Source organism: Chiroxiphia lanceolata, chromosome 11 (genome assembly GCF_009829145.1).
Source record: "Chiroxiphia lanceolata isolate bChiLan1 chromosome 11, bChiLan1.pri, whole genome shotgun sequence".
Classification (NCBI taxonomy): Eukaryota; Metazoa; Chordata; class Aves; order Passeriformes; family Pipridae; genus Chiroxiphia; species Chiroxiphia lanceolata.
In genome coordinates, this window is record NC_045647.1 from 21,880,376 (window position 1) to 21,900,477 (window position 20,102).

The window sequence follows — 20,102 nt, forward strand, 5'->3', positions numbered from 1 at the left end:
GATTTGGAATCAAACGTTACATGAATTTCTAGTTGAATCAGTAGTTTTGTTCCCTGGGCTGGCAGTGCTGGTGCTGGAGGGCGGCAGGCACAGCCCAGCGGGTTTAACTCCTTGCAGTGGGTCTGGCTGAACAAACATGGCTGTGATTCCCAAACATGATCTGGGGAAGGGAGCTGATGGTTCTCCCGTCGGATACCCGGGGCCGCTCCCGGGGGACTCTTGTATCGACAGGACGGGCGGGCCGGGGGTCATGTCCTGCGCCGGGGGCAATGCCCGGAGTCCGGGGAGACCCTACCCTGCACTGGGCCAGGGCTGGGCTGCGTTTGAGGTTTATCTCAAAAGAAAGCGAGGAGGGAAATAAAAGGGCTTCCCTGCCATTGCAGTCTGGAGGGTTTGACCTCAGTGACGGGACCACTTCTCCCAGGGGGGAGGGAATGCTGCTGAGATCCACGTGTTGTGGTGCTGAATCGGATCCAGTGGGGATGGATCCAGTGTAGATGGGTCCTGTGTGGCTGGTCACCTGTATGGATGGACCTGTGAATGGGAGTGGATACTGTGAGCGTGGACACTTATGTGGATAGATCCCATGTGGATGGGTCCTGGTGTGGATGGATCCCCATGTGGATAAATCCCATGGTGGGTGGATCCCTGTGTGGGTGTACACCCATGTGGATGGATTCAGTGTGGGTGGATCCCTGTATGGGTGGATCCCATGTCTGTACCACTCAGCTCACGCTGAGCTGCCTCTGCATTTCTTACCTAACTGCACTGGTGCTGTACACAAACTGCAGCTCCTCATTCCCAATGTAAATGTTCCTGAAGCACAGCAGGATGTGCCCAGAACAGCAGCAGCTGTATCTGTGGGACCGTGTGTGCAGGGGGGATGGGATACGTCTGGTTTACTGACCAGAGCACAGGGTACCTGGTGAGGAAGGAGAGGGGTGGGTTTGGAAAGCCATGGGAACAGCCTTCAGAGCATCTGGGGGGAGCTTGGCATGCTCCAGTTACTGCTGCATGTTGTGTTTGAGGTGGTGCACATGTGCTGTGCTCCGTAAGGAACAGTCACACAGTGCAGTCACGTTGTGGTCGATTCCGATGTTCCTGTCACAGTCCTGCTTTTACAGTCCTTGTCTGTCCGAGTAATTTGTACCATATGTGTGTGAGCCATGTGGACATGACTGACGTCTCTGAGGTCGTGCTGCCTGAATGATGCCTCATGAATCTCTCAGTCACATTTTTAATCAGTAACTTTCATTATTCACAAACCAATACTTTAAAAGGGGGGAGAGGGAAGGAAAGGGAGTAAAATCCCCGAACATTTTTGCTTGTGGTTTGCTTTTTTAACTAAAGTCTCCTTTAAACCAGAAGCTGCAGTGAGAGGATACTGTTGATTGCAGAGTGTGATGGATAACTCAAGCACCTGAGCTGCAGAAGTGCCCTCTAAACATGCAACTGCTACTGGGGTTACTTTGCTTATCAGCTTTTCAAAGGAATTGTTTTACTATTGTCTTGGTTTAACAAGATTACAACTTAAAAATTAAGAGACTTCAGGTGGAAGTGTGGAAAAGGAAAAGAAACAGCTTTGCATTAACAAAGTCTGAATAAACAACAAATGGTGCAATCAAAAACTTTCAGAAGAAACAAAGTCCCAAATCCCCAGGTGGGGGAGAGAAACCCGCGGCAACCCGGGGAGGGGGGGAATGCAGGACTGTCCAGACAGTTCAGAAGGTGCTCAAAGCCACGTGTGCTGGCAGTCAGAAATGAAAAAAAAAGTCTTTTTCCCACAGGCAGTCTCGAAAGCAGAATACCTCACTCTCAGATGGGTCAGTTTCTCTCTCAGTTGTCCTCCACGAGGTGTCCTGTGGGGAAAAACTTCCTCTCAGGAAAAGAGAAGGAGGCGGCCAAAATCCGGGCTCCTGCTCAGTCCTGTCCCGGATCAAACCCCAAAAAGGCCCCCAACAAAGGACTCCCCGCCCTCCTCGCGCTGCCCCCACCCCCAGCCCGGGAGAAACGGATTCCAACGTTTCTTTTCAAACCTATGGCAACTATATTGGTAAGAATAGTTGTGCAATATACAATGAAGCTGTTAGTGTATTTATAGTGCTTCTAGAGGTTTTGATAATTCAGATTTTATTAGCAATTACAAAGAGTTTCAATAAACTTCTAATGAAATGTTTATTCCTTTTATAAAACAACCTGTGAAAAAAATCTGATATCTTAAAACCAGTTATTTATACACTGTTCTCAGTCTAAAGGCCTGAAGAGCCTGGGGGTTCTTTGAGAGTTGTTGAAATTTTTGTATGAAAGTGATTTATTGCACTTTCTCTGCTTTTCCCACTGCACATCAGCTAATGTTATAGTATGTATCTGATGGATAGAGACCACAATTCATAAGCTTTAAGGATCCAGGCCCTTTTCCCTCTTTCTCATAAGACCCACTGAAGCTGGAAATTTGGCACAGTTAATTCCAGCACTGTGACCTTATTTTCAGAGATTGGGTTGTGTTGTTAAAGCTCTTAATAAATAAACCTGCCATTCTCATATTGTTGGTATCTTTTACTTCCCACATCATCTCTTTGAAAAAAAATTTTTATACTGTAAGATTTTCACTTGATACATCTTTTAGATGATGGAACCAAGTAAAATCCCGTAAACTGGTGAGAATTAGGGATTTACAGACTGACTTAACCTGGTGCTCACTTTTACAGAAACAGTTCGATGACAGGCATTGAGTGATAAACAAAAATATTTTTTCCAAATTAAAAAAAGTAGAAAATATTGTGAGGAGCAGCCCAGTGAATCCTCTAAGAAAATGTGACTGCCATTTTTTATTTCCTCTGGCAGTCCTGCACAGCTTCACCACTGAGTTTTCCTAGAGCCTGCAGAACAGACTGATGCTCCCTGGCAGTGTTGAGCACACGTGGATGTGGCTGATCTTGCTGCACTGGGAGATGACCCACTGCTGTATTTTCTGTTGCAGCCTTTCTCTGCCATTGGCCTGTGGGATTCTCTGTGTGACCATAAATAGTTTTTACGGTATTTTCCAGTGACTCGGTATAAAAGGTTTGTTGCGTGTGCCAAGTTGAACTTCAAAAGGATGTTAATGTGGCTGAATTATAAAAGCTGCACGTGACCCAGCTCATGAATTGGTAGAATGTGGGAGGAAATGTCTGCCAGAGGTGTTTGGGTGGGCAATGCAGTGGGTACAAATGAATCCCTTTACAACTGCCTCTGAATTTTTACAGTAACCCCTCTGACCTTCGAGCTGTTTGCATGGAAGCCTCTTTGCTCTTTCCCTGTCCTGTCAGATTTTCCTTCCTGATGTTAGAAACTTTAGGGAAAGTTTGGAGTGTCTCTTTAACCTCGTTTTTTTATCATTTGCTTTTCTGGAAGTTCTCCCCTCCAAGCATTCAAAGTGCCTTATGGACTTGAAACAGTTCAGATTTCTGCACAGACACTTCTAGTTTCCCTTGCAGCAGTGACTTGCCTTTCTAGATCCTGTTCTGTTGATCCCAGTATCTGCATTACCCTGCCTTGTTCTCCAGAAGTGAGCACTGACAGACTCCCTCTGCTTCACCAGCTTTGTTTGACTGTCTCAAAATAAGGTTATTGTGCCACCAAGTACCCTGCTACTATGGTGACATCTGTAGAGTTTACTTTTGAGCTAGAAATGAAATCTTAGTTGTGGGTCCTGACTGGCAGCTGTAGGATTGAGTTTCTGGCATGCTTTAATATGTCTGAGTCTTTCACTGAAACTACCTTCCAAAAAAGTGCTCTCTGAACTGCAGTAGCAGCATCTCATAAAGACAGACCACATCCTCTGCAGTGCCTTTCTCAGCTTCCCAAATGTTCGCTTCTTCTGTCTTTTGTTCTTCACAGCTGGCAGAAATAGTTCTTCTGTTAAGCATTTTTCTAGTGCAGTTGTGCAGGATTTTCCAAAGGCAACTGAAGCTACTGTTGTTCTTTCAAGAGGGAGTTATGGAGGGGTGGCTGAATCAGATAAATCTCAAAGGTTAGTTACTTGTCCTGTCTCTTTCCCAAGAACTGTGCTGTTCCTAGGCAGAGTTGGGAGAGGGAAGCCAAAGATAACCCCTTGCAGGTTAGAGGACCAGAAAGTTTCTTCTCTTTGACTAAGGGATGAATACTTTTTGTCCTCAGTCCTTGAAAACTAAGTCAGAGCTGGTGGCAGTTGTACTCAGCTGTTGGTTCCCACCTCGAAAGAGTTAAACCAAAGTTTGAAGATGTGAAATGGGATTATGTTTATATTCCAGAAATCACTGTACATTTTAGGAAATTTTTTAAGCTTACTGCAATAACCAGTTATACCCAGGCACTTGTTACTGTGGTAGTACTGAAATGCTGGAACTTTCTGTTGCTCTAATTCCACTTTTTGAACAATTAATTATTGTTAAAATTTATGTAATTTTCCTAACAGGCTAATTCATCTTTACAGCTGCCTCAGCAGAATTAATGACATCCCTTACCATTTCCGAATTTTTCTGGATATTTACTATGTGTTAAAATTTTGTTGTTTGCATCTCAGATATGGTTTAATTTCTTCAAAAAATTATGGAACTTTAGAATGAGCCATCAGGTGTACCAAGCAAAATGAGGACCTAAATGCAGGAGTTGATTTGGAGTTGAGCAAACATGCAGGAGTTGATTTGGAGTTGAGCAAACAGGCGGTCGCACTACAGAGCAGAGAGATTAGTGGGCAGTTTGCCCCCCATTTTTTTTGAAGGTTGAATTACAGGTAACCTGCAGCCTGTACCTATTGCAGTGAGGTAACTTTGTCAGTGTTTCTGCATTGTATATGTACATGTGTTCCAGCAGTGATGTAACTTTTCATTTAATGAATCCCAGCATTTTACTTATGGATGGAATGAGTGATTACTTTTATGAAGAAACCAGTGCTACCTTTTAAAACAATCCTACGAGTGTTGGAGCAAAGATGGCCAAATATTGAAGAAAAAATTCCTGTGAGAAAATAAGTAGGATCTGAGGTTGTGCTAATTGATTTTACTGTACATTTGATTTAGATTTCAGTTTTGTGGGTTTGGCTTTGGACTGAGTTCTTACATCCCGTGGTTCTCTTGCATTCTTTCATACTTGTGAGTATTAAGCCTTCAGGAAGAGAAGCTCATCTGTATCTGAAAATTTGTGCTTGGTGCAGGCAGTAATGGGACACTCCTTTATGCATTTCACAGCTTATTAATGATTACTTTACTGTGAAATCTGTCTTCTTTGTTGATTCCATTTGTAAGTGACAATCTTGTCTGAGATTTTATCTCTGAAAATCCTGTTTTGATGAGAATAAATATAGAAAGTCTGACCTGTGTTTGTTTATATGTAAGATTATCCTATTTGTTAGAGTATTTTCAATGGTTTAGACTTCTCATTTCAAAGGTCTTTCCATCAGCTGTAGCACTAAGCTGAAAAAAATATCATTAATTGAAACTTTTTAAGGGAAGGAACTGCAGAATTCCAGCTACAGAGGAGTGGGGAGAGCAGGGAAAATTGGTGTGGTTGGTGCATGTATGATTTGGACTCTGAGAGAACTTGTATAAATATGATGTTTAATTTCTCAGACTGGGGCTGGTGCTCAAGTTAAAAATTCAAAAGAACAAAAAGCTCTTTTCTGGGGGGAGTTAACTTTAATTACTGGTGGCCGGAGAAGCTTTGAGGCAGTGCTTGAAATCCTGGGTGGCTCTCAGGAGTTGTTTGTAGCCTGAAGCAGAAAGTGAAGGCTCAGCCGCTTGTTTCTATCCTCGTTAAACCACACTGGGATGGGCAAAGGGCTGGAGGATGTTCCAGGCCAGGCCAGACCTGTGGCAGAGCCCTCCATGGCCAGCTGGCCCCAGCAGGACCAGAGCAGGAGACAGGGATGCTCCAGTGCTGCTTCCAGAAAGGCCTTCCCGGGAGAGCAGTTGCCAGCTTGACCTGTGCGTTGGTACAAAAACATGAGCTTTAGTTTGGCCAGGTTTCCTGCAGGGATGGAGATACTGTATAAATGATGTTAAAATATCAGCAGTGGCAAAAAAAGGGAGGACATTCGTTAACTTTCTTGGGAAACCCTGTCATGTGTCCAGGTTCTGTGGCAGGAGTGATTCCTGCAAAGACAATGATCTCTGCAAGTTGCCTCTTTGAAGGCTTTTTGGAATGGAGTACTGAGCCATAAAAGGAAAAGGCTACTTGAAGGAACTGCGAAGCATGAAGTTCATAAAGTGGGATAGGAAAGGGTTATATATTTAGGTGACAGTCATTCAGAGGAGATGTGGTTTGAAGAGGGCATTGGGCTGTTTGGGGTATTTTTTCATGTTATAAATACTTCAGATGATTGGCTGACAGAGCAAAGTGATATTACTTTCAGGTTTTATTTGGGTTGTTGGGGTTTTTTTTTTAAGTCAATTCGGCTTGCTTAAAAAAATCTGAGTAAAGAACACTCCGGATTTTTCCCTATGCATATGCATCATTGTATTTTGAAATACCATCTTAAATTCTAGTTTTTCCACCTTACAGTAACACAAGTAATGTAGATAAAAGTAGATACTTTCACAGGAAATGATCCCTGTCATGTGGAGCAGATATTAAGTATCAGTGGATTATAAATCCTTAAGCAATCTTTAACAAAAGCAGCTGTCCTCTTTCAGACTTCAGAGTTTATGAATAAAGACAATAAAAGATGTTAGAAAATAAATATTACAAAGATGCTAAAAATATTTAAATCATATTTGACTTGTTACACAAATGGAAGTTTACTCCTAAGCAATATTATGCATTGTGTTTGTGTAAAGAAAACATTTTACATAGTTGTTCTTTGTGCAACACACTCCCCTGTGCAACCATTTCAAGTCAGAGCTCTGGTTCTGCCAAAGAGAGTGTGATTTCTTCTCTTGGAGGTACAGTAATGCTTTTGGCAACTGTTCCTTAAGGATCTGCAGGCTGAAAGTGAGTGCAAGCAAAACTGTCCCCTTCACTGGGCCTCTTTTTTCCCTTTTCCTTAAGCAGCTGGCAGAGTTCTCTTGTTTCCGTAGCAGAGTGTGAATTACCCCCACTCAGTGCCAGCGAACAGAACAGCCGCGGCTAAAGGGTCTGCAGCAAAAAATGCAAACAATGCATTTGAGTCCTTTTGAGCTGGTTCTGAGGAGGGCTGGAGCATTGCTTTCAGTAGAAATTTCTTTAGAACCAGACTGCAGCAGAATTCCAGTCAGGATGTGTGTGGTTTTGGTATGACATCCACCCGAGCACATGATGCTTGGTAAGTGCTGGAGTCTGGGTTATGATTCATTGGGAAGCAACATGGGAAACAATTGTCTGCTTTTCAAGTGTTGGAGAAATTAATTTTAGGTTGGAATTGTAATTTTGCTAAAATAAACCTGCAAGTAGCTGGAATTACCTGTGTTAGCAGGGCGGAGGGGTGGTGGATATGACTGATGGTCTCACCATGGGAATTGCTATTTTTTAAGCCAGTAGAGTTGCACTGGCATCTCCCCCACTGCACATGGAGCCCAGGGTTTCATATGCTGGTTTTTAAGATGAAGTGGAGTCTGGGGATGGCAAAGCTGTTTAGACAGCTAGATTTATTTGAGGTATATATTTTTAAGTTCTTTTTCAAACTTGGTCAGAAATCCTTCTTTGTAATTTTCTGCCCTTATGTTTGACCTAAGGGATGCATTTCTCCTTGTTCAGTGCACGTGGAATGTTTAAACTGATGGACTTCAGTGAAATGTAATTATCTTCACACACATGCAGTTTTGCTGCCCCCTCAAATAGTGTCTAATAGCAAAACAAGAATGACTTCTGTCAATAATAATAATTAATCATTTTGAAATTGTAAAAAATTTTCCATTTCTAATAGAAAATTATTTCTAAAGTGTCATTTTAAACTAAAATTACTTAATAATGGGAAATTGATGAATACCCTATAAGTAATTTTAAGTACAATTGTCTTACAAGTGGAGTCGGATATCTGTAGGATTTGCTGTTTATATTTAAATAGGAGGGACTAACAAGTGCTGGCGTATTTTCATAAGGGCAGAGCTATCATGTTACTGTCCTACACAGTGCTGTAACATTTCCAGCTGGGCTCAGAAAAAACAATATCTGATGTGGAAGTAGAAGCTTCAGGTATTTTTCTTTTTTTTGCGAAGACTATATAGCTGAAGGTAGATGAATTGAGGAGAGGATCTTTGAAGAGTGGAGTATAAAACAGTTCCCTGGCCAGAAGAGGAGTTGTTCTAATTTAGGAAGAGGGCATTATTTGCTTACAGACAGGGCTGGGGTGCGGCCTGCTGAGATTGCTGAGATAACTCAATAATTTTAGGTGTCTTTAGGGAAAGTCTGCCTGCTGTGCTTGTTCCAGGCTGATCTCATTGCCCAGTTTTTTGGTCCCTTCCAAAAATCTTTGCAGGAAAGTGTTGTTGGGGTTTTTTTGTGTTTTAGTTTTTGTTAAGAGTTGGGGTTTTTGTTTGGTTTTTTGTTGGTTTGGGTGTTTTGAGGGCAGCAAAACTACCAGTTCACTCCTATTTAGGGCTGTGACTTTTTGCTTAAAGTGAGGATGAGTGAAATAGGTGCTGTTGTGTAAAATGGAAAATGTATTTTGCTTGGGAATTTCAGTAAGTTTGTTCATCAGTGGTCACTTGACAGCCCCACTCCCCAGTAAATGCAGCACTAAGTTGTTGAAAAGTGAGTTGTAAGACAAAACCCCCAAACAACTGGTGTAGCTACATTTTTTTGACTCATTTTACAAGTATTTTTGGTGGAGGAAACTAAATTTTTCCCTTGAAAATCAACTTGTGCTTATTAAAACAGAAAAATTCTGAACAGAGATTATTCTTTTCTTTGAGGGAGTGAAAAGTAGGAATGTGCTGGAGCTGTAGGTGGTTTTGCAACCTCCAAATGGTCATTTAAATTGTAGTAGACCAGATAATATTTTGTTGAAAAGTAAGAATTTGGCTTGCAGCTGCCAAAGATTCTTCATTGCAGGACAGAGAACAAGCCATCCCTACACAGCCTTCATTTAAACGGTGATTTTTGCCGTGGCTTTCCGTGTTGCTGTTTCCCAGGATATCTCATGGCTGCTGTGCTATTTCTGAAGTTCCCCGCTTGCTTCCTCGGGGTGGGGCAGGACGGTTTGGTTGTGTCCAGGAGCTGTTTCCGTACTGCAATTCAAGAGGAGGCTACTGTATGTTAAATATAGTCCCCGGCGCTGCCATTAACTCACATTTGCATCAGTCATTAGCTCAGAGCACTACAATTCCAAACTTTCCTGCTGCTCCTGCAGAGCAGTGCAACTGAAACAGGCCCGAGGCTGGGAGAGCCATTCCTGCTGGATTTGAGCTGCTTTATGCTGTCCAAATCCAGCCTGCAGAGAGGTTTGGGAAACACAGGGTGTTCAGGGACCATCTTGAGCACCAGCTGTGAGACCTTTGAGGCTGGATCTGCTGGTTGGTTCTGCTGACCTGCAACTGCTAAATTGGAATTAGTTGAAAGAGATGGGGGGGGCAGAGCAGGGGGATCCAAAGGGTTACAAATCCTATTGTTATGCTGTTGGCTGTTCCCTCCTAAGCATGCCAGGGGAATCTGCTTGAGGGCTTTGTCCTGAAGTTCTGAAGTCACTGGTTGCCTGACATCATATTAACCCTATCTTTACCACAATAAATGAAATTTGATTCAGGCAGCAATAGCAGATTTCTGTACAACCACGTGACTCTTAAGCAAGCTCAGCAATAGCACTGAAGAACTGTGAGAAGTTTCTCAACACAGCAGAGATCTGGATCCTCCTCCCTAGAAAGATGATCACTTTTCTAGCTCTTACCTGAGAGGGGCCACAAAGATATGGGAACAGGTTTTATCTGAATAAAGTATTACATTGGGAAAAAAAGGTTGTTGAACAGAGATGAACTTGGGAGTGGCATGAAGATGATGGGCAGGGAGCAATGGCTTTGTCTCTCGCCTAATACAAAAATCGAGGCAAGAGCAGACCAAGAGAGATTTTAGGTTAAAAAAAACCAAAAAGAGCCCGTGAAGAAAAGGTACTAACAAAGTATGTCGTTTAGACTGCGGAATCCCTGACCACCGGATGCTGGTGAGGCTAAAAGATTCAGGACTGGCCAGGATCCAGGACAGGATCACCATGGGACATCCCCACACCCTGTTTGGGTGTTTTATGGGTTCCTTATTTCCCTCGACTGGCAGGGCTTTTTTCCCCTCAGCCTTCCTTTTGGAGACATTTCCTCAGATATTGAAACAGGCATTAGTTTTTTGAACTTATAACTTCAGTATTGAATTGATTCCTTTTCTCTCTCTGCCTAATATTCATCAGCATTGTTAAAGGTTGCTCCTGCATATTAATTTGCTGTGATATGCTTTAAAAAATGGGAGGAAAACCACTTTGGATTTTACCCACTTATACACAGGACACATAGGACACTTCATTAGTACTTCAATAATCTTCTGAAGACAGGTTTTATTTTGCACAAAGCCAGCTTTCTCCTCTGGTGCCTTCCTATGGGAAGGATTGATGGAGTTTGCAGTTTGAAACTCAGTGACCAGTCCCTGCAAGTGTGTGAACTCTTACAACACTGGTACTCCCCAGACTGCCAGTGATACCCACACTTCCCTGGGTTATGAGTGAAGTGCCTTTCCCTTGAGTCACTGGTTTGCCTTTAATGACAATTATATTGCTGTATGGAAACTGAAGACTCTCATCCCTAGATTCAAACCCAGCTTTATTTCCATTGCAATGAATGATAGGCTAATTATGTGAGCACATCTACTGGGATTTACTTTTCAGGAGTAGTTTGAAATTACTCTTTTGAAAGAGCAGTTGTAATTAAATGATTCTGAGGTAAGTGCAGTGTAGTTTGCTTTTCCGTCATTTTCTGCTCTGAAGATTTTGCTTCCTGCCTTGACTCACTGCATTTTTGTTGATATCAACTTTGTCTCTTCAGTAAAATAAACTTTCCTTGGGCTTCAGCAGTGAATATTGCAGTGTTAGGAGAGGGAGTGGGATTAACAGTATGTTAAATGAGGAGTTATCTGATCTTAAAAAAGTTGTCACTTTAACTCGGTGCATCTGAATGAATATCTGAAGAAATTCTACAGTGAAGAGAAATGCTGGCTGCCAGAGGTTGAAAATGGGGATGATTGGCTTCTCTTTGCAGGGAGGAGGCTGGATAGACCAGGGGTACCTCACTGAGGGATTGATTCTACACCTCCCACAGCTCAAGCAAAGCGCATTTCCTGGTGTTTCTTACAGGGATTTGATGTTGCATATCTCAGAAGAGCTTGGAACAACAGTAAGGCCTTTTTTCTTTCCTGCCTTAGAAACAAGACTTCCAACGGGGATTACCGGAAGGAACACCGGGAGAGGAGTCGCAGCCCCATCGAGAGGGCAGCTGCCCCGACAATGAGCCTTCATGCCAATCACATGTATGCCTCAATCCCAAGCTTGAGTGTGGATCAACCTCTAGCACTGACCAAAACCAGCATGGATGCAACCAGGACAGTCGGCATCACACCAACACTGACTTCTGTGGAACGGCAGCAGGTACAGGCTGGCAGGAGCTGTGTGGGTGGAGAGTGCTGGCTGTGGATACAGGGAGGACTCCCAGGTATAAGCAGAACGTTTTGTGAATTACAATAGAGAGGAGATACTATTCCTCAGGCAAAATGTATTTTAAAAACACGCAGTGAACGTCACAGCTCATCGTGTGTAATGTGAATATATCACTGCTGTGTAAATGTATCTGTCACAGATTTCTTGGCCTTTCTGCTTTCCCTGACGCACGTGTTTTAATTGGGAATGCAAAGTGTGTGGTTCAGTGAAGCCCCAGTACCTGCTAGGCAATGACTGATGCAATTTGCAGGTAGAGGGTATCACCTGTGCCCCTCTTGGTGATCCATGTGTGCTCCCCTCCCCTCTGTCCCGGCTCTCTTTTTGCAGGACAAAAAGGGCATAAGGGAAAATTTTGCACTGAATGAATGTTCCAGGTGAAAGAAGCTGGAATGATCTTAGTTGTTTTAGCCAGCCAAAAGCTGCATTGTTCAGAGCAATGTTGTGTCATAACAACTTTTCCTAAAGCCAAGTAATTGTTTTTGATTATTTTATACTTTATTTCCATATGCTGGAGTGGTTATTGGAGGGGTTTTTTTGTTGATTGGTTGTTTCTTGACTTTCTTGCACATTGCACTTGTTTTGCTTCAGAAGTGCTGAAGATGAGCCTATGCAGGTTCTACAAGAACAGTTAAGTGTCAGACTCGCATCGATCCCTCTTACAAGTGGAGAGACAAAGCAAGAGAATTGAGTTGTGATGAGCTGCAGCACTGAGAGATGAAACTGGCCCATGTACCCAAATCCATCCTTCCTTCCTTCCCTCCTGCAATGATGCCTGCAAAGGGTGAACACGTGGAGTAGATGGTTTTTCATGTGCTTTTCACTGGAGCCATCAACTTCCCATCCCCTGTGGATTTCCACGGGAGTTGGCTGTGTACACAAGTCCCTCACATTTTGCTGTGCCAAACCCCAACTTTGCACTGCTGCTCTCTCACACCCCTTGGCAGTAGCTTGCAGAGCTACTGTTCAGTGCAGGTCAGCTGTTCCTTGCTCTTGGTTATCAGTGATGACAGAAGAGAAGAGACAGGCTCCAGTGACAACACCAGTGCCCTTTGACAGCATTACTGCTGTGTCCCTGCTCAGCAGCTGCACCACTGACATTCTGTCTGACCTGGGCTGATTCCTGCTGCCCAGTACTGGATTCCTCTCTCCTGTCATCTTTGATGGTCTGAATTAGATTACAGTCATTTTTCTTGGGAAAATAGGATGTTGAGGTAAGACCTTGCTAAGATCACAGAATAGAAATCATCCAAAATAAAAAGTCTAGTGATAAAAAGAAACCTTAGGTTGATTCATGGTTTGGTTTTGTGGGGTTTTTTCACCTTAACATGTTGAACAGGATTTCATCTTACTCTGTTTCTAATAGCAGGTGGGGAAAAATTTCTTTCTTATTTTCAGCAGAGCGGGGTTATTCTGTATTCCGTTGTACTCACTGCTACTAAATTTACCTCAGTATTTTCATACAAGTGCCTGTATTCTGCTCAGTGCTCTGTACACACACACAACCACAGCAGGGGACTCTCTAAGATGCCTTATCCTGCCTCTTGGATCCTTCGTGGTATTGGCACATGGATTCCTGAGGCATTATTACCTCTTACATGTCAAAAATACTCTTTTGAAAAGATTAGCATACATACCCTTCTCAAAAAAACGCTTCAAAGAGGTACAACATCTTAGCCTCTGTAGAAAATAAATACTTCCACATGTGAAATGCTTCCAAAAAATCAAATACTTCCTTTTTTTTCTTTATTTCCTTTTTTCTACTTTGTTGTCAGTGCAGTGAGATGTAGCTAGCCTGTTGTGTAAAATTCCTGTCCTGCCAAATGGTGTTAAACCTCCCTAAAAAGCTCAGCTCTTTTACTTTACAGATCTTGCTCTTTACTGGTAAGAGCAAGACTTCACTCTTGCTCTTGCTCCACCAAACAAGGAAAACTCCCTTCTTCCCCACTGACCTTGTGTCAGGGTAATGCAGTGATTTTTGTGAGTTTGCTTCACAGATTTGTAAAATGGACAAGAAGTTAAATTACATCAATTCTGTTAATTTTTTCTGAAAACCTAACAATTAACTTGCATTGAGTATAATGGACTCTTTGTATCAGAAAATATACCAAAGATGCAAAGCAAATCTATTCCAATACCTGTGTTCTTTCCCTTCAGCCACTTGGAGAAACTGGGACATTTCTTTTCCCAAGGCCTTGTTTCAATGTAACATTTACATAGTAAACAACTATAAAAAGAGTATTTTATGTTTACACTTTGTACAAAGTATAGATGGCAGAGCTATGATGATGTAATATAGATTTTGGGAAATTTGCATGTGTTGAGAATGAAAAAAGATTATGCTAACTAAGTAGTGCTGGAGAGCAGATTAATTACAACAGGAAAGTATTTGTGGTCAAGACTGGCTCAGGAGTTCTTCAAATTATACATTACTGCTTTGTGTCTGCAATATAGAATACAGAATTAGAGCTAGGAAAACTCAACTTCTGAATGAAAAACTTGGGTAACACCAAGATGACAAATAAATACCTGTAAAATCTGCAAAGCCCTTCTGAGTCCTGGAATGACACAGATGTGTGGCCGTAGGATGAAATTTAATGTGTTGACATTTGACATTTAGTGTTGCATATGGAATGTCTGTGAGGTTGAAACAGTCACTGTAAAATCATTTTAATGCTTGTAATTATTCGCTTTCACACTGCCCTTTTTCTGTGTGGCCGCTCACCACTTTATTTCCATAACGGTGGAATTTTGGAATTTTAAGTGCGGATTTTTTTTTTTTTTTTTTTAAAGCTGAATATTTTGGGGGGTTTAATGTGCTTTGTTGAATCGCATAGTTCATGGGTTTAATTGGTGCTGCTGTGGCTGATTGCCTGAGTGAGTAACAGCTTTCCTATGTGTCCCCCCCCAGAACCGTCCCTCTGTCATCACCTGTGCCTCTGCCAACAACCGCAACTGCAGCCTCTCCCACTGCCCCATCGCCCACAGCGGCTGCAGCTCCGGGCCTGCCTACAGGAGACTCTCCAGCAGTAAGTGACACCTCCAAACTCCCCACGGCCTCAGCAGAATCCCAGGAGAACAGAATGGGCTCACCAACCTTAGCTGGTGCAGGCACTGATGTATTAACAGGAATAAAAAAAGAGGTGAAACAATGGACACCTCTTTGTATATCTTCTCCCTGGACAGGCACTTTCTAACCATCGATCCTGTGTCACTGAAGAAAGTACCAATTCAAAGTAAAGGGTGGGGGGAGGGGAAGAGGTGCTCTTTCTTCTTGGTTTGAAAAGCTGCTTTAAAAAAATCACCCCACACAGACAAATAAGTCATTATGTTTATTTTAGTCCATCTGACAAACAGCAGCCAGGGCCAGCAGATCCAACTATGGAACCATATTTTAGGAGCTGTAGTTTCTCCAGTCTTTCAATAGCCAGTAAACTCTTACTATTCAGCTGCAGTCACAAAAATCTTTCCTGCAGCTACACATACTCTTCCAAAGCCCATACCCTCCACCCAGCGCTGCATGGATAACACAAAAAGCGTTGGAGGGCAGTTGCTACAGCAACCCAAGCAGGAAGTTTTAACTTTCTGCCTTCTATGCAATCAGTACTTTTCATGAAATCTGTTCAGGCAATACTTGCTGGGAAACCTGGGCCCATTTCTGTTCATCTCTCCCACTGCAGAGTGGGAAAGCCCAGGGGAAGCACAGCCCTTTCATGTCAAGTTCTTTACCTGCTGAGGCAGAGCTTTAACACACAGCATTGCTGAAAGGTCACGGCAGTGGAGCTTCGTCAACCTGGATGTGTCCATGGAACAACACCAGTGTGATGTAGGCAGGAACCTAGAAGTCTATAGTAGTAGGGTATTAGTATTATTAGTAGCAGTATTTTTTTGATTTTGTAAAGCTCAGTGTATTGTTGATAACTAGATTTAGAAGCTGAAGTGCTAACTAGAATTAGAATTAGAAGCTGAAGGAGACCCTTAGACTCTTGAAAAATCAGTCAATAGGGACCTCAGCTGTTACAAGTTTTCTCATGAACTAGTGTTAGTGGTCTCAGGAGAGGTGCAGGAGACCTCAGCTGCACTTACATGGGCTTGGGTTTCCAGAAAAGATTTGTCTCCTGTCAGGTGAAGAGGTTTATGCATGACACTCACTCACGTTTATTTTGGGATCAGTCAGACCTTGCTGTAGCACAGATGCCAGTGCCATGGATCCCGACAGTTCCAAGTGCTTTCTGAAAGGCAATTCTCATTTAGACACAGATACTGTTTCTAAAATGTAAAACTGCAGCTCTGCCATATTTAGTCTGAGGAATTACTGTACAAAACCTGTCTTTTCAGGTTCTTTGTTCCTTTTTTAATAGTATTACATCAGTTTAATGCACCCAGTGCAAAGGTAATGATTTCATTTAGTTTCCTGACTGCTCCAAGCACAAGTGTGTGAAGTAAGATGAAACCCTGAGGTCAGCTCTTGGCATGTAATTTAGAATGAGGGCGCCTCACACCTGACTGGGATGTGATTTTTAAAGAACCATTTACATCTTCAATTCTGTTTAAGCCTAAAGATAAATTCTATGTTATTGTTCGGGGAGAGGGTTTCCACAGAATTGCAGCTGTAGCTATTAGTAGGCTGAGGGAGAATATAATTATATGTAAAATGCTCACCTGTTGCAGGTCACAGAAATGCAAAAATACTTAACTCCATTTTTACTTCATTTTCATTTCTTCTTCCCCATCCCATTCACTAACAGTCCCCTAATGATGTAAGGAAGCCTGGCCTCATGCTGAGATAGCCTTTTCATGAAGGCTTGCAGTGACAGGACAAGTGGCCTTAAGTTAAAGGAGGGTAGATTTAGGTTGGATATTGGAAAGAAATTCTTCTCTGTGAGGGTGGTGAGACCCCTGGCACAGGTTGCCCAGAGAAGCTGTGGCTGCCCCATCCCTGGAAATGTCCAAGACCAGGCTGGACAGGGCTTGGATCAACCTGGTTGTGTGGAAGGTGTCCCTGCCCACGAGATTGGATTTAAGGTCTCTCCCTACCCAAACCATCCTGTGTTTTGCTACAGAAATACAGGAGAAAATGTGGGTTGTGGATCCAGCCCTTGGTGCCAGGGTTCTAACACATCCTGTGCCTCCTTTCCCCACAGCCACCACTGCCTGTGACCCAGTGGTGGAGGAGCACTTCCGCCGGAGCCTCGGCAAGAACTACAAGGAGCCTGAGCCAGTGGCAAACTCGGTGTCCATCACGGGCTCAGTTGATGACCACTTTGCCAAAGCACTGGGGGACACGTGGCTGCAGATCAAAGCTGCCAAGGACGGCGTCTCCAGCAGCCCTGAGTCAGCGTCACGGCGGGGCCAGTCTTCCCCTTCCTCTCACATGGTCAATCATAATCACTCACCCTCCGTGGTCTCCTGAGGAGAGGACCCTTCCCTTTGTCAATTTGCATGGTTTGACTGAGCTTTGAACAGTGCTTAGGTAGTGTTGGGGGAGGAGAGGTTAGTTTTCAACACGTTATTGTGTACTCACTTTTTTTTTGTGAAAGGGTGCCCTTAAAGACAATAGCAGGAACTATTTCATAAAGATTCATATGATGTAGCATCCTTTTTTCCTGCCTCAATTACCAAAGAAACCTCTGATGCAAATCTGCTGCCCCTTAAGAAAATAATGCACGCTAATCCACAAAAGCCATTACACTTAGTTGGTTGACCCCAGTCCTTTTTGCTTTTCTTAGCTTCTTAAGACTAGAATTTGTCTGGTTTGCTTAGATTGCTTTTTTTTTTTTTTCCCTCTGTGAAGTAATTTTGTATGTATATACTTGAAAAGAACTGTTACGTATGATTTGCACTATTGGAGGAGGACTGAAGTTGCACAGCAACTTTCTGGAAGAGGCTAATATTTTGAGGGCAAACTGCTGAAAAAAGGGTTTAAGGATGACATTTCTATCAGTTTGATTTTTCTTAAAGCAAAACAGCTTTGGAAGGGGAAGTCTCATACAGGTTATAGGTCTTTCTCTCTTTAGATTTCAGGTGCTTAGTGCTTGCAACTGGACTGCATAATTTACAGAACACGGGCATTTTTTCCTAAACACTGCAGTTTGTTAGACTAGAGCTGAGGTTGGAGGGTTCCATAGTGCTTAACGATGCATGTTTTATGAAAAATAGCTGGTATCTATTAATGTATAGACAGTAAGAATCATAATACTTATTAGCTTTTCTTCAGAACTAGTTTATTTTTGTCAGTAACAATCCTAGATATACTTACTGCTGGTACAGTTGTACTCTATGGTATTTGTATTTGATATTCACTTTAGCAGCAGCCAGCATCGAGGGCAGCCTCAGGACAGGCCTCGTGCCACCCTTGGAGCTGGTGGCTGCTGGCACCAGGATGCTGAGCTCTGCGCAGATCCAGCCACCCTCCCTGGTTGCAGCACTGCTGCTTCACAGGGATCTGCTTCCTAAAACCAAGTCTGTGTAATCTACCCTTAACTAGCTGCAGGAACTGCTACTGTTACGGATCTTGGCTGGACAACAGATTGTTACAGTTTGTGACATATGATCTTTCTTTCTGTCTTTTTTTTTTTCCTTTTTCTTAAGCCTATTCCTAAACCGATGCCAAGTTGCAGCAAACATTCCTCCAGTAGAGACTTTATACAGGTATTACTGCATTTATTATCATTTGCTATATTGATAGCTACTAACTAGAAATTAGGTAGTAGAGGCAGGCATGAAACCACAGCTGTGCTAGTGCTAAGAGCTTCTCTTTTTCTTGTTAAGTGTAACTACTCTCCCCCGTACATTCCATCTTCCCAATACAGTTGCAACTAGGGCTTTTTTTTTATACTGGGTTACCTGAAACAATTGGTTCAGTGTAGAAAATGAGAACTAGTTGGAAGATGAACTACACGTGATGTATTATGGACTGTGTTACAGTATTGGGTCCACTGTGGCTTTTATTTTATGCCTTTTTTTTTTTTTTAAAGTTAAGCTATTTAATTTGGAAAGGGTGCAGGGTAGAAAGAGATGGGGAGATTGGCTCTTACTCTTGGTGAGAAGGTGGCTGCTCAGTTTTCTTTAAAAAAAAATAAAAAAATAAAAAAAACCCAACATCTAAGCCCCCAGTTTTACACATTTCACTACCATCTTACTGGGTAGTCAACGCTTCCTTGCTTTGGCATTCAGTACCCTACTCTCTGTAGGACGATTGTTAAAAGAACACTTTTTTATATAGGTAACTTTAAGACCATCGTTACGCTGTGCGTAAAGAATGTACAGAGAAATTTGTAGGTATTTTTTGAGGAACAATTAATTTGTTAATGATATGTAGCTATTTAATTTTTCCCTTTCCTTTATTGTAATCATTCATTTATTATTTTTTTTTTGGTTGGAGAAAAAAGTTGATCTTTTTTTTTTGTTGTAGATTTGTCTGTAATACAGTAAAAGTGCAGGAACACAGTTATTCTATGAGGACACTGCATTAGCATTAATAGCCACTCATTTGTTATTGCTAGAGGCTACTGAGCAGTATAACAGTCAATACTAATACTGTAGATGGACTCTGTGGAAAATGTGACTCCTATATTTCTTTGTAAACACAAGTAAGATAATGGTTTTAAAGCTAATATTTTCAATAATAGCTGTTTTACAAGGTTACATTTACTTATCTGAGATAGGTAAATGGATTTGAGGGCAATAAAGATTTAACGTGCTATGTCCAGCAAAACATTTATTATTGGACAAAACAATGTCACGAAAGCCAAAGGGTTGGGGGGAGGTGGAAGGACACTAAACTGAACTCACCATCACGAGACGTGGTGAAGTTTCTTCACAGAGCCAGGTTATCTACAGTTCAGTTTAAGCAATTCTCTCTGTGTTTGTAAATCTGTAATATACCATTCTTTTGTGGCCTTGTTTCACCTGGAAAAAAAAAAAAGGTTTGGCAGGCCATCTTTTTTTTTTGTACTCAAAAGTAGCCTTAAAGAACAATAAAGTGCTCTTAAATCACAGGTGTGTTCCTATGCCTCTGTATTGCTTGGCAAGAGAGGAAATTGGTGTCTGTGCCTCTGGAGCTGGAAGCAGAAACAAGCCTCTGGTCATGTCCTGGTCTCCTTCCAATGAACCCACCTTGTTCAGGACGGTGACCCCACCAAAGGGGCTGCCACAGCCTCACCTGAGCCTTGGCAGGGGGGTCCCTACAAGACTTTGTCAAGAAAAAAATCTTTTCAGCAACAAAAAGAATCTGTTGCTGCCCCAGCAGCTGTGCTGGGCCTAGAGGAGCTCACCAGCACCTGCTCCAGAACAGGGACTGGTTTGGAAAACACCAGCTGGTCCTGCATTTCTGCCTCATTCATAAAATAACCAATGTCTCGATTTTCTTCCATTTCATTTGTCCCTCAACTTCTTCTTCCTGTTACCTAGAGAACAGGAAGAAGACAACTGTATTTCAAATGTCAACATCCACCATCTTGTGTTCCAGGTAAGGTGCATTCTA

The 20,102-nt window shown here is 42.4% G+C and overlaps 1 protein-coding gene across 4 annotated transcripts in view; it reads left to right on the top strand.

Moving 5' to 3' along the window:
• Positions 1-19,615, top strand: part of VGLL4 (vestigial like family member 4) — an 84,125-nt gene extending 64,510 nt beyond the window's left edge. For 2 of the 4 annotated variants that reach the window (XM_032698619.1, XM_032698617.1), the window contains 4 exons: positions 11,329-11,551; positions 14,529-14,646; positions 16,762-16,951; positions 18,209-19,615. In XM_032698619.1, the coding sequence (XP_032554510.1) occupies positions 11,329-11,551; positions 14,529-14,646; positions 16,762-16,951; positions 18,209-18,302 (625 nt within the window). In that variant the 3' untranslated portion in view covers positions 18,303-19,615. Of the gene's footprint in view, positions 1-11,328; positions 11,552-14,528; positions 14,647-16,761 lie in introns of all 4 variants that reach the window. The other 2 variants (XM_032698620.1, XM_032698618.1) reach the window with 1 other exon arrangement.
• Positions 19,616-20,102: the final 487 nt, after the last annotated feature.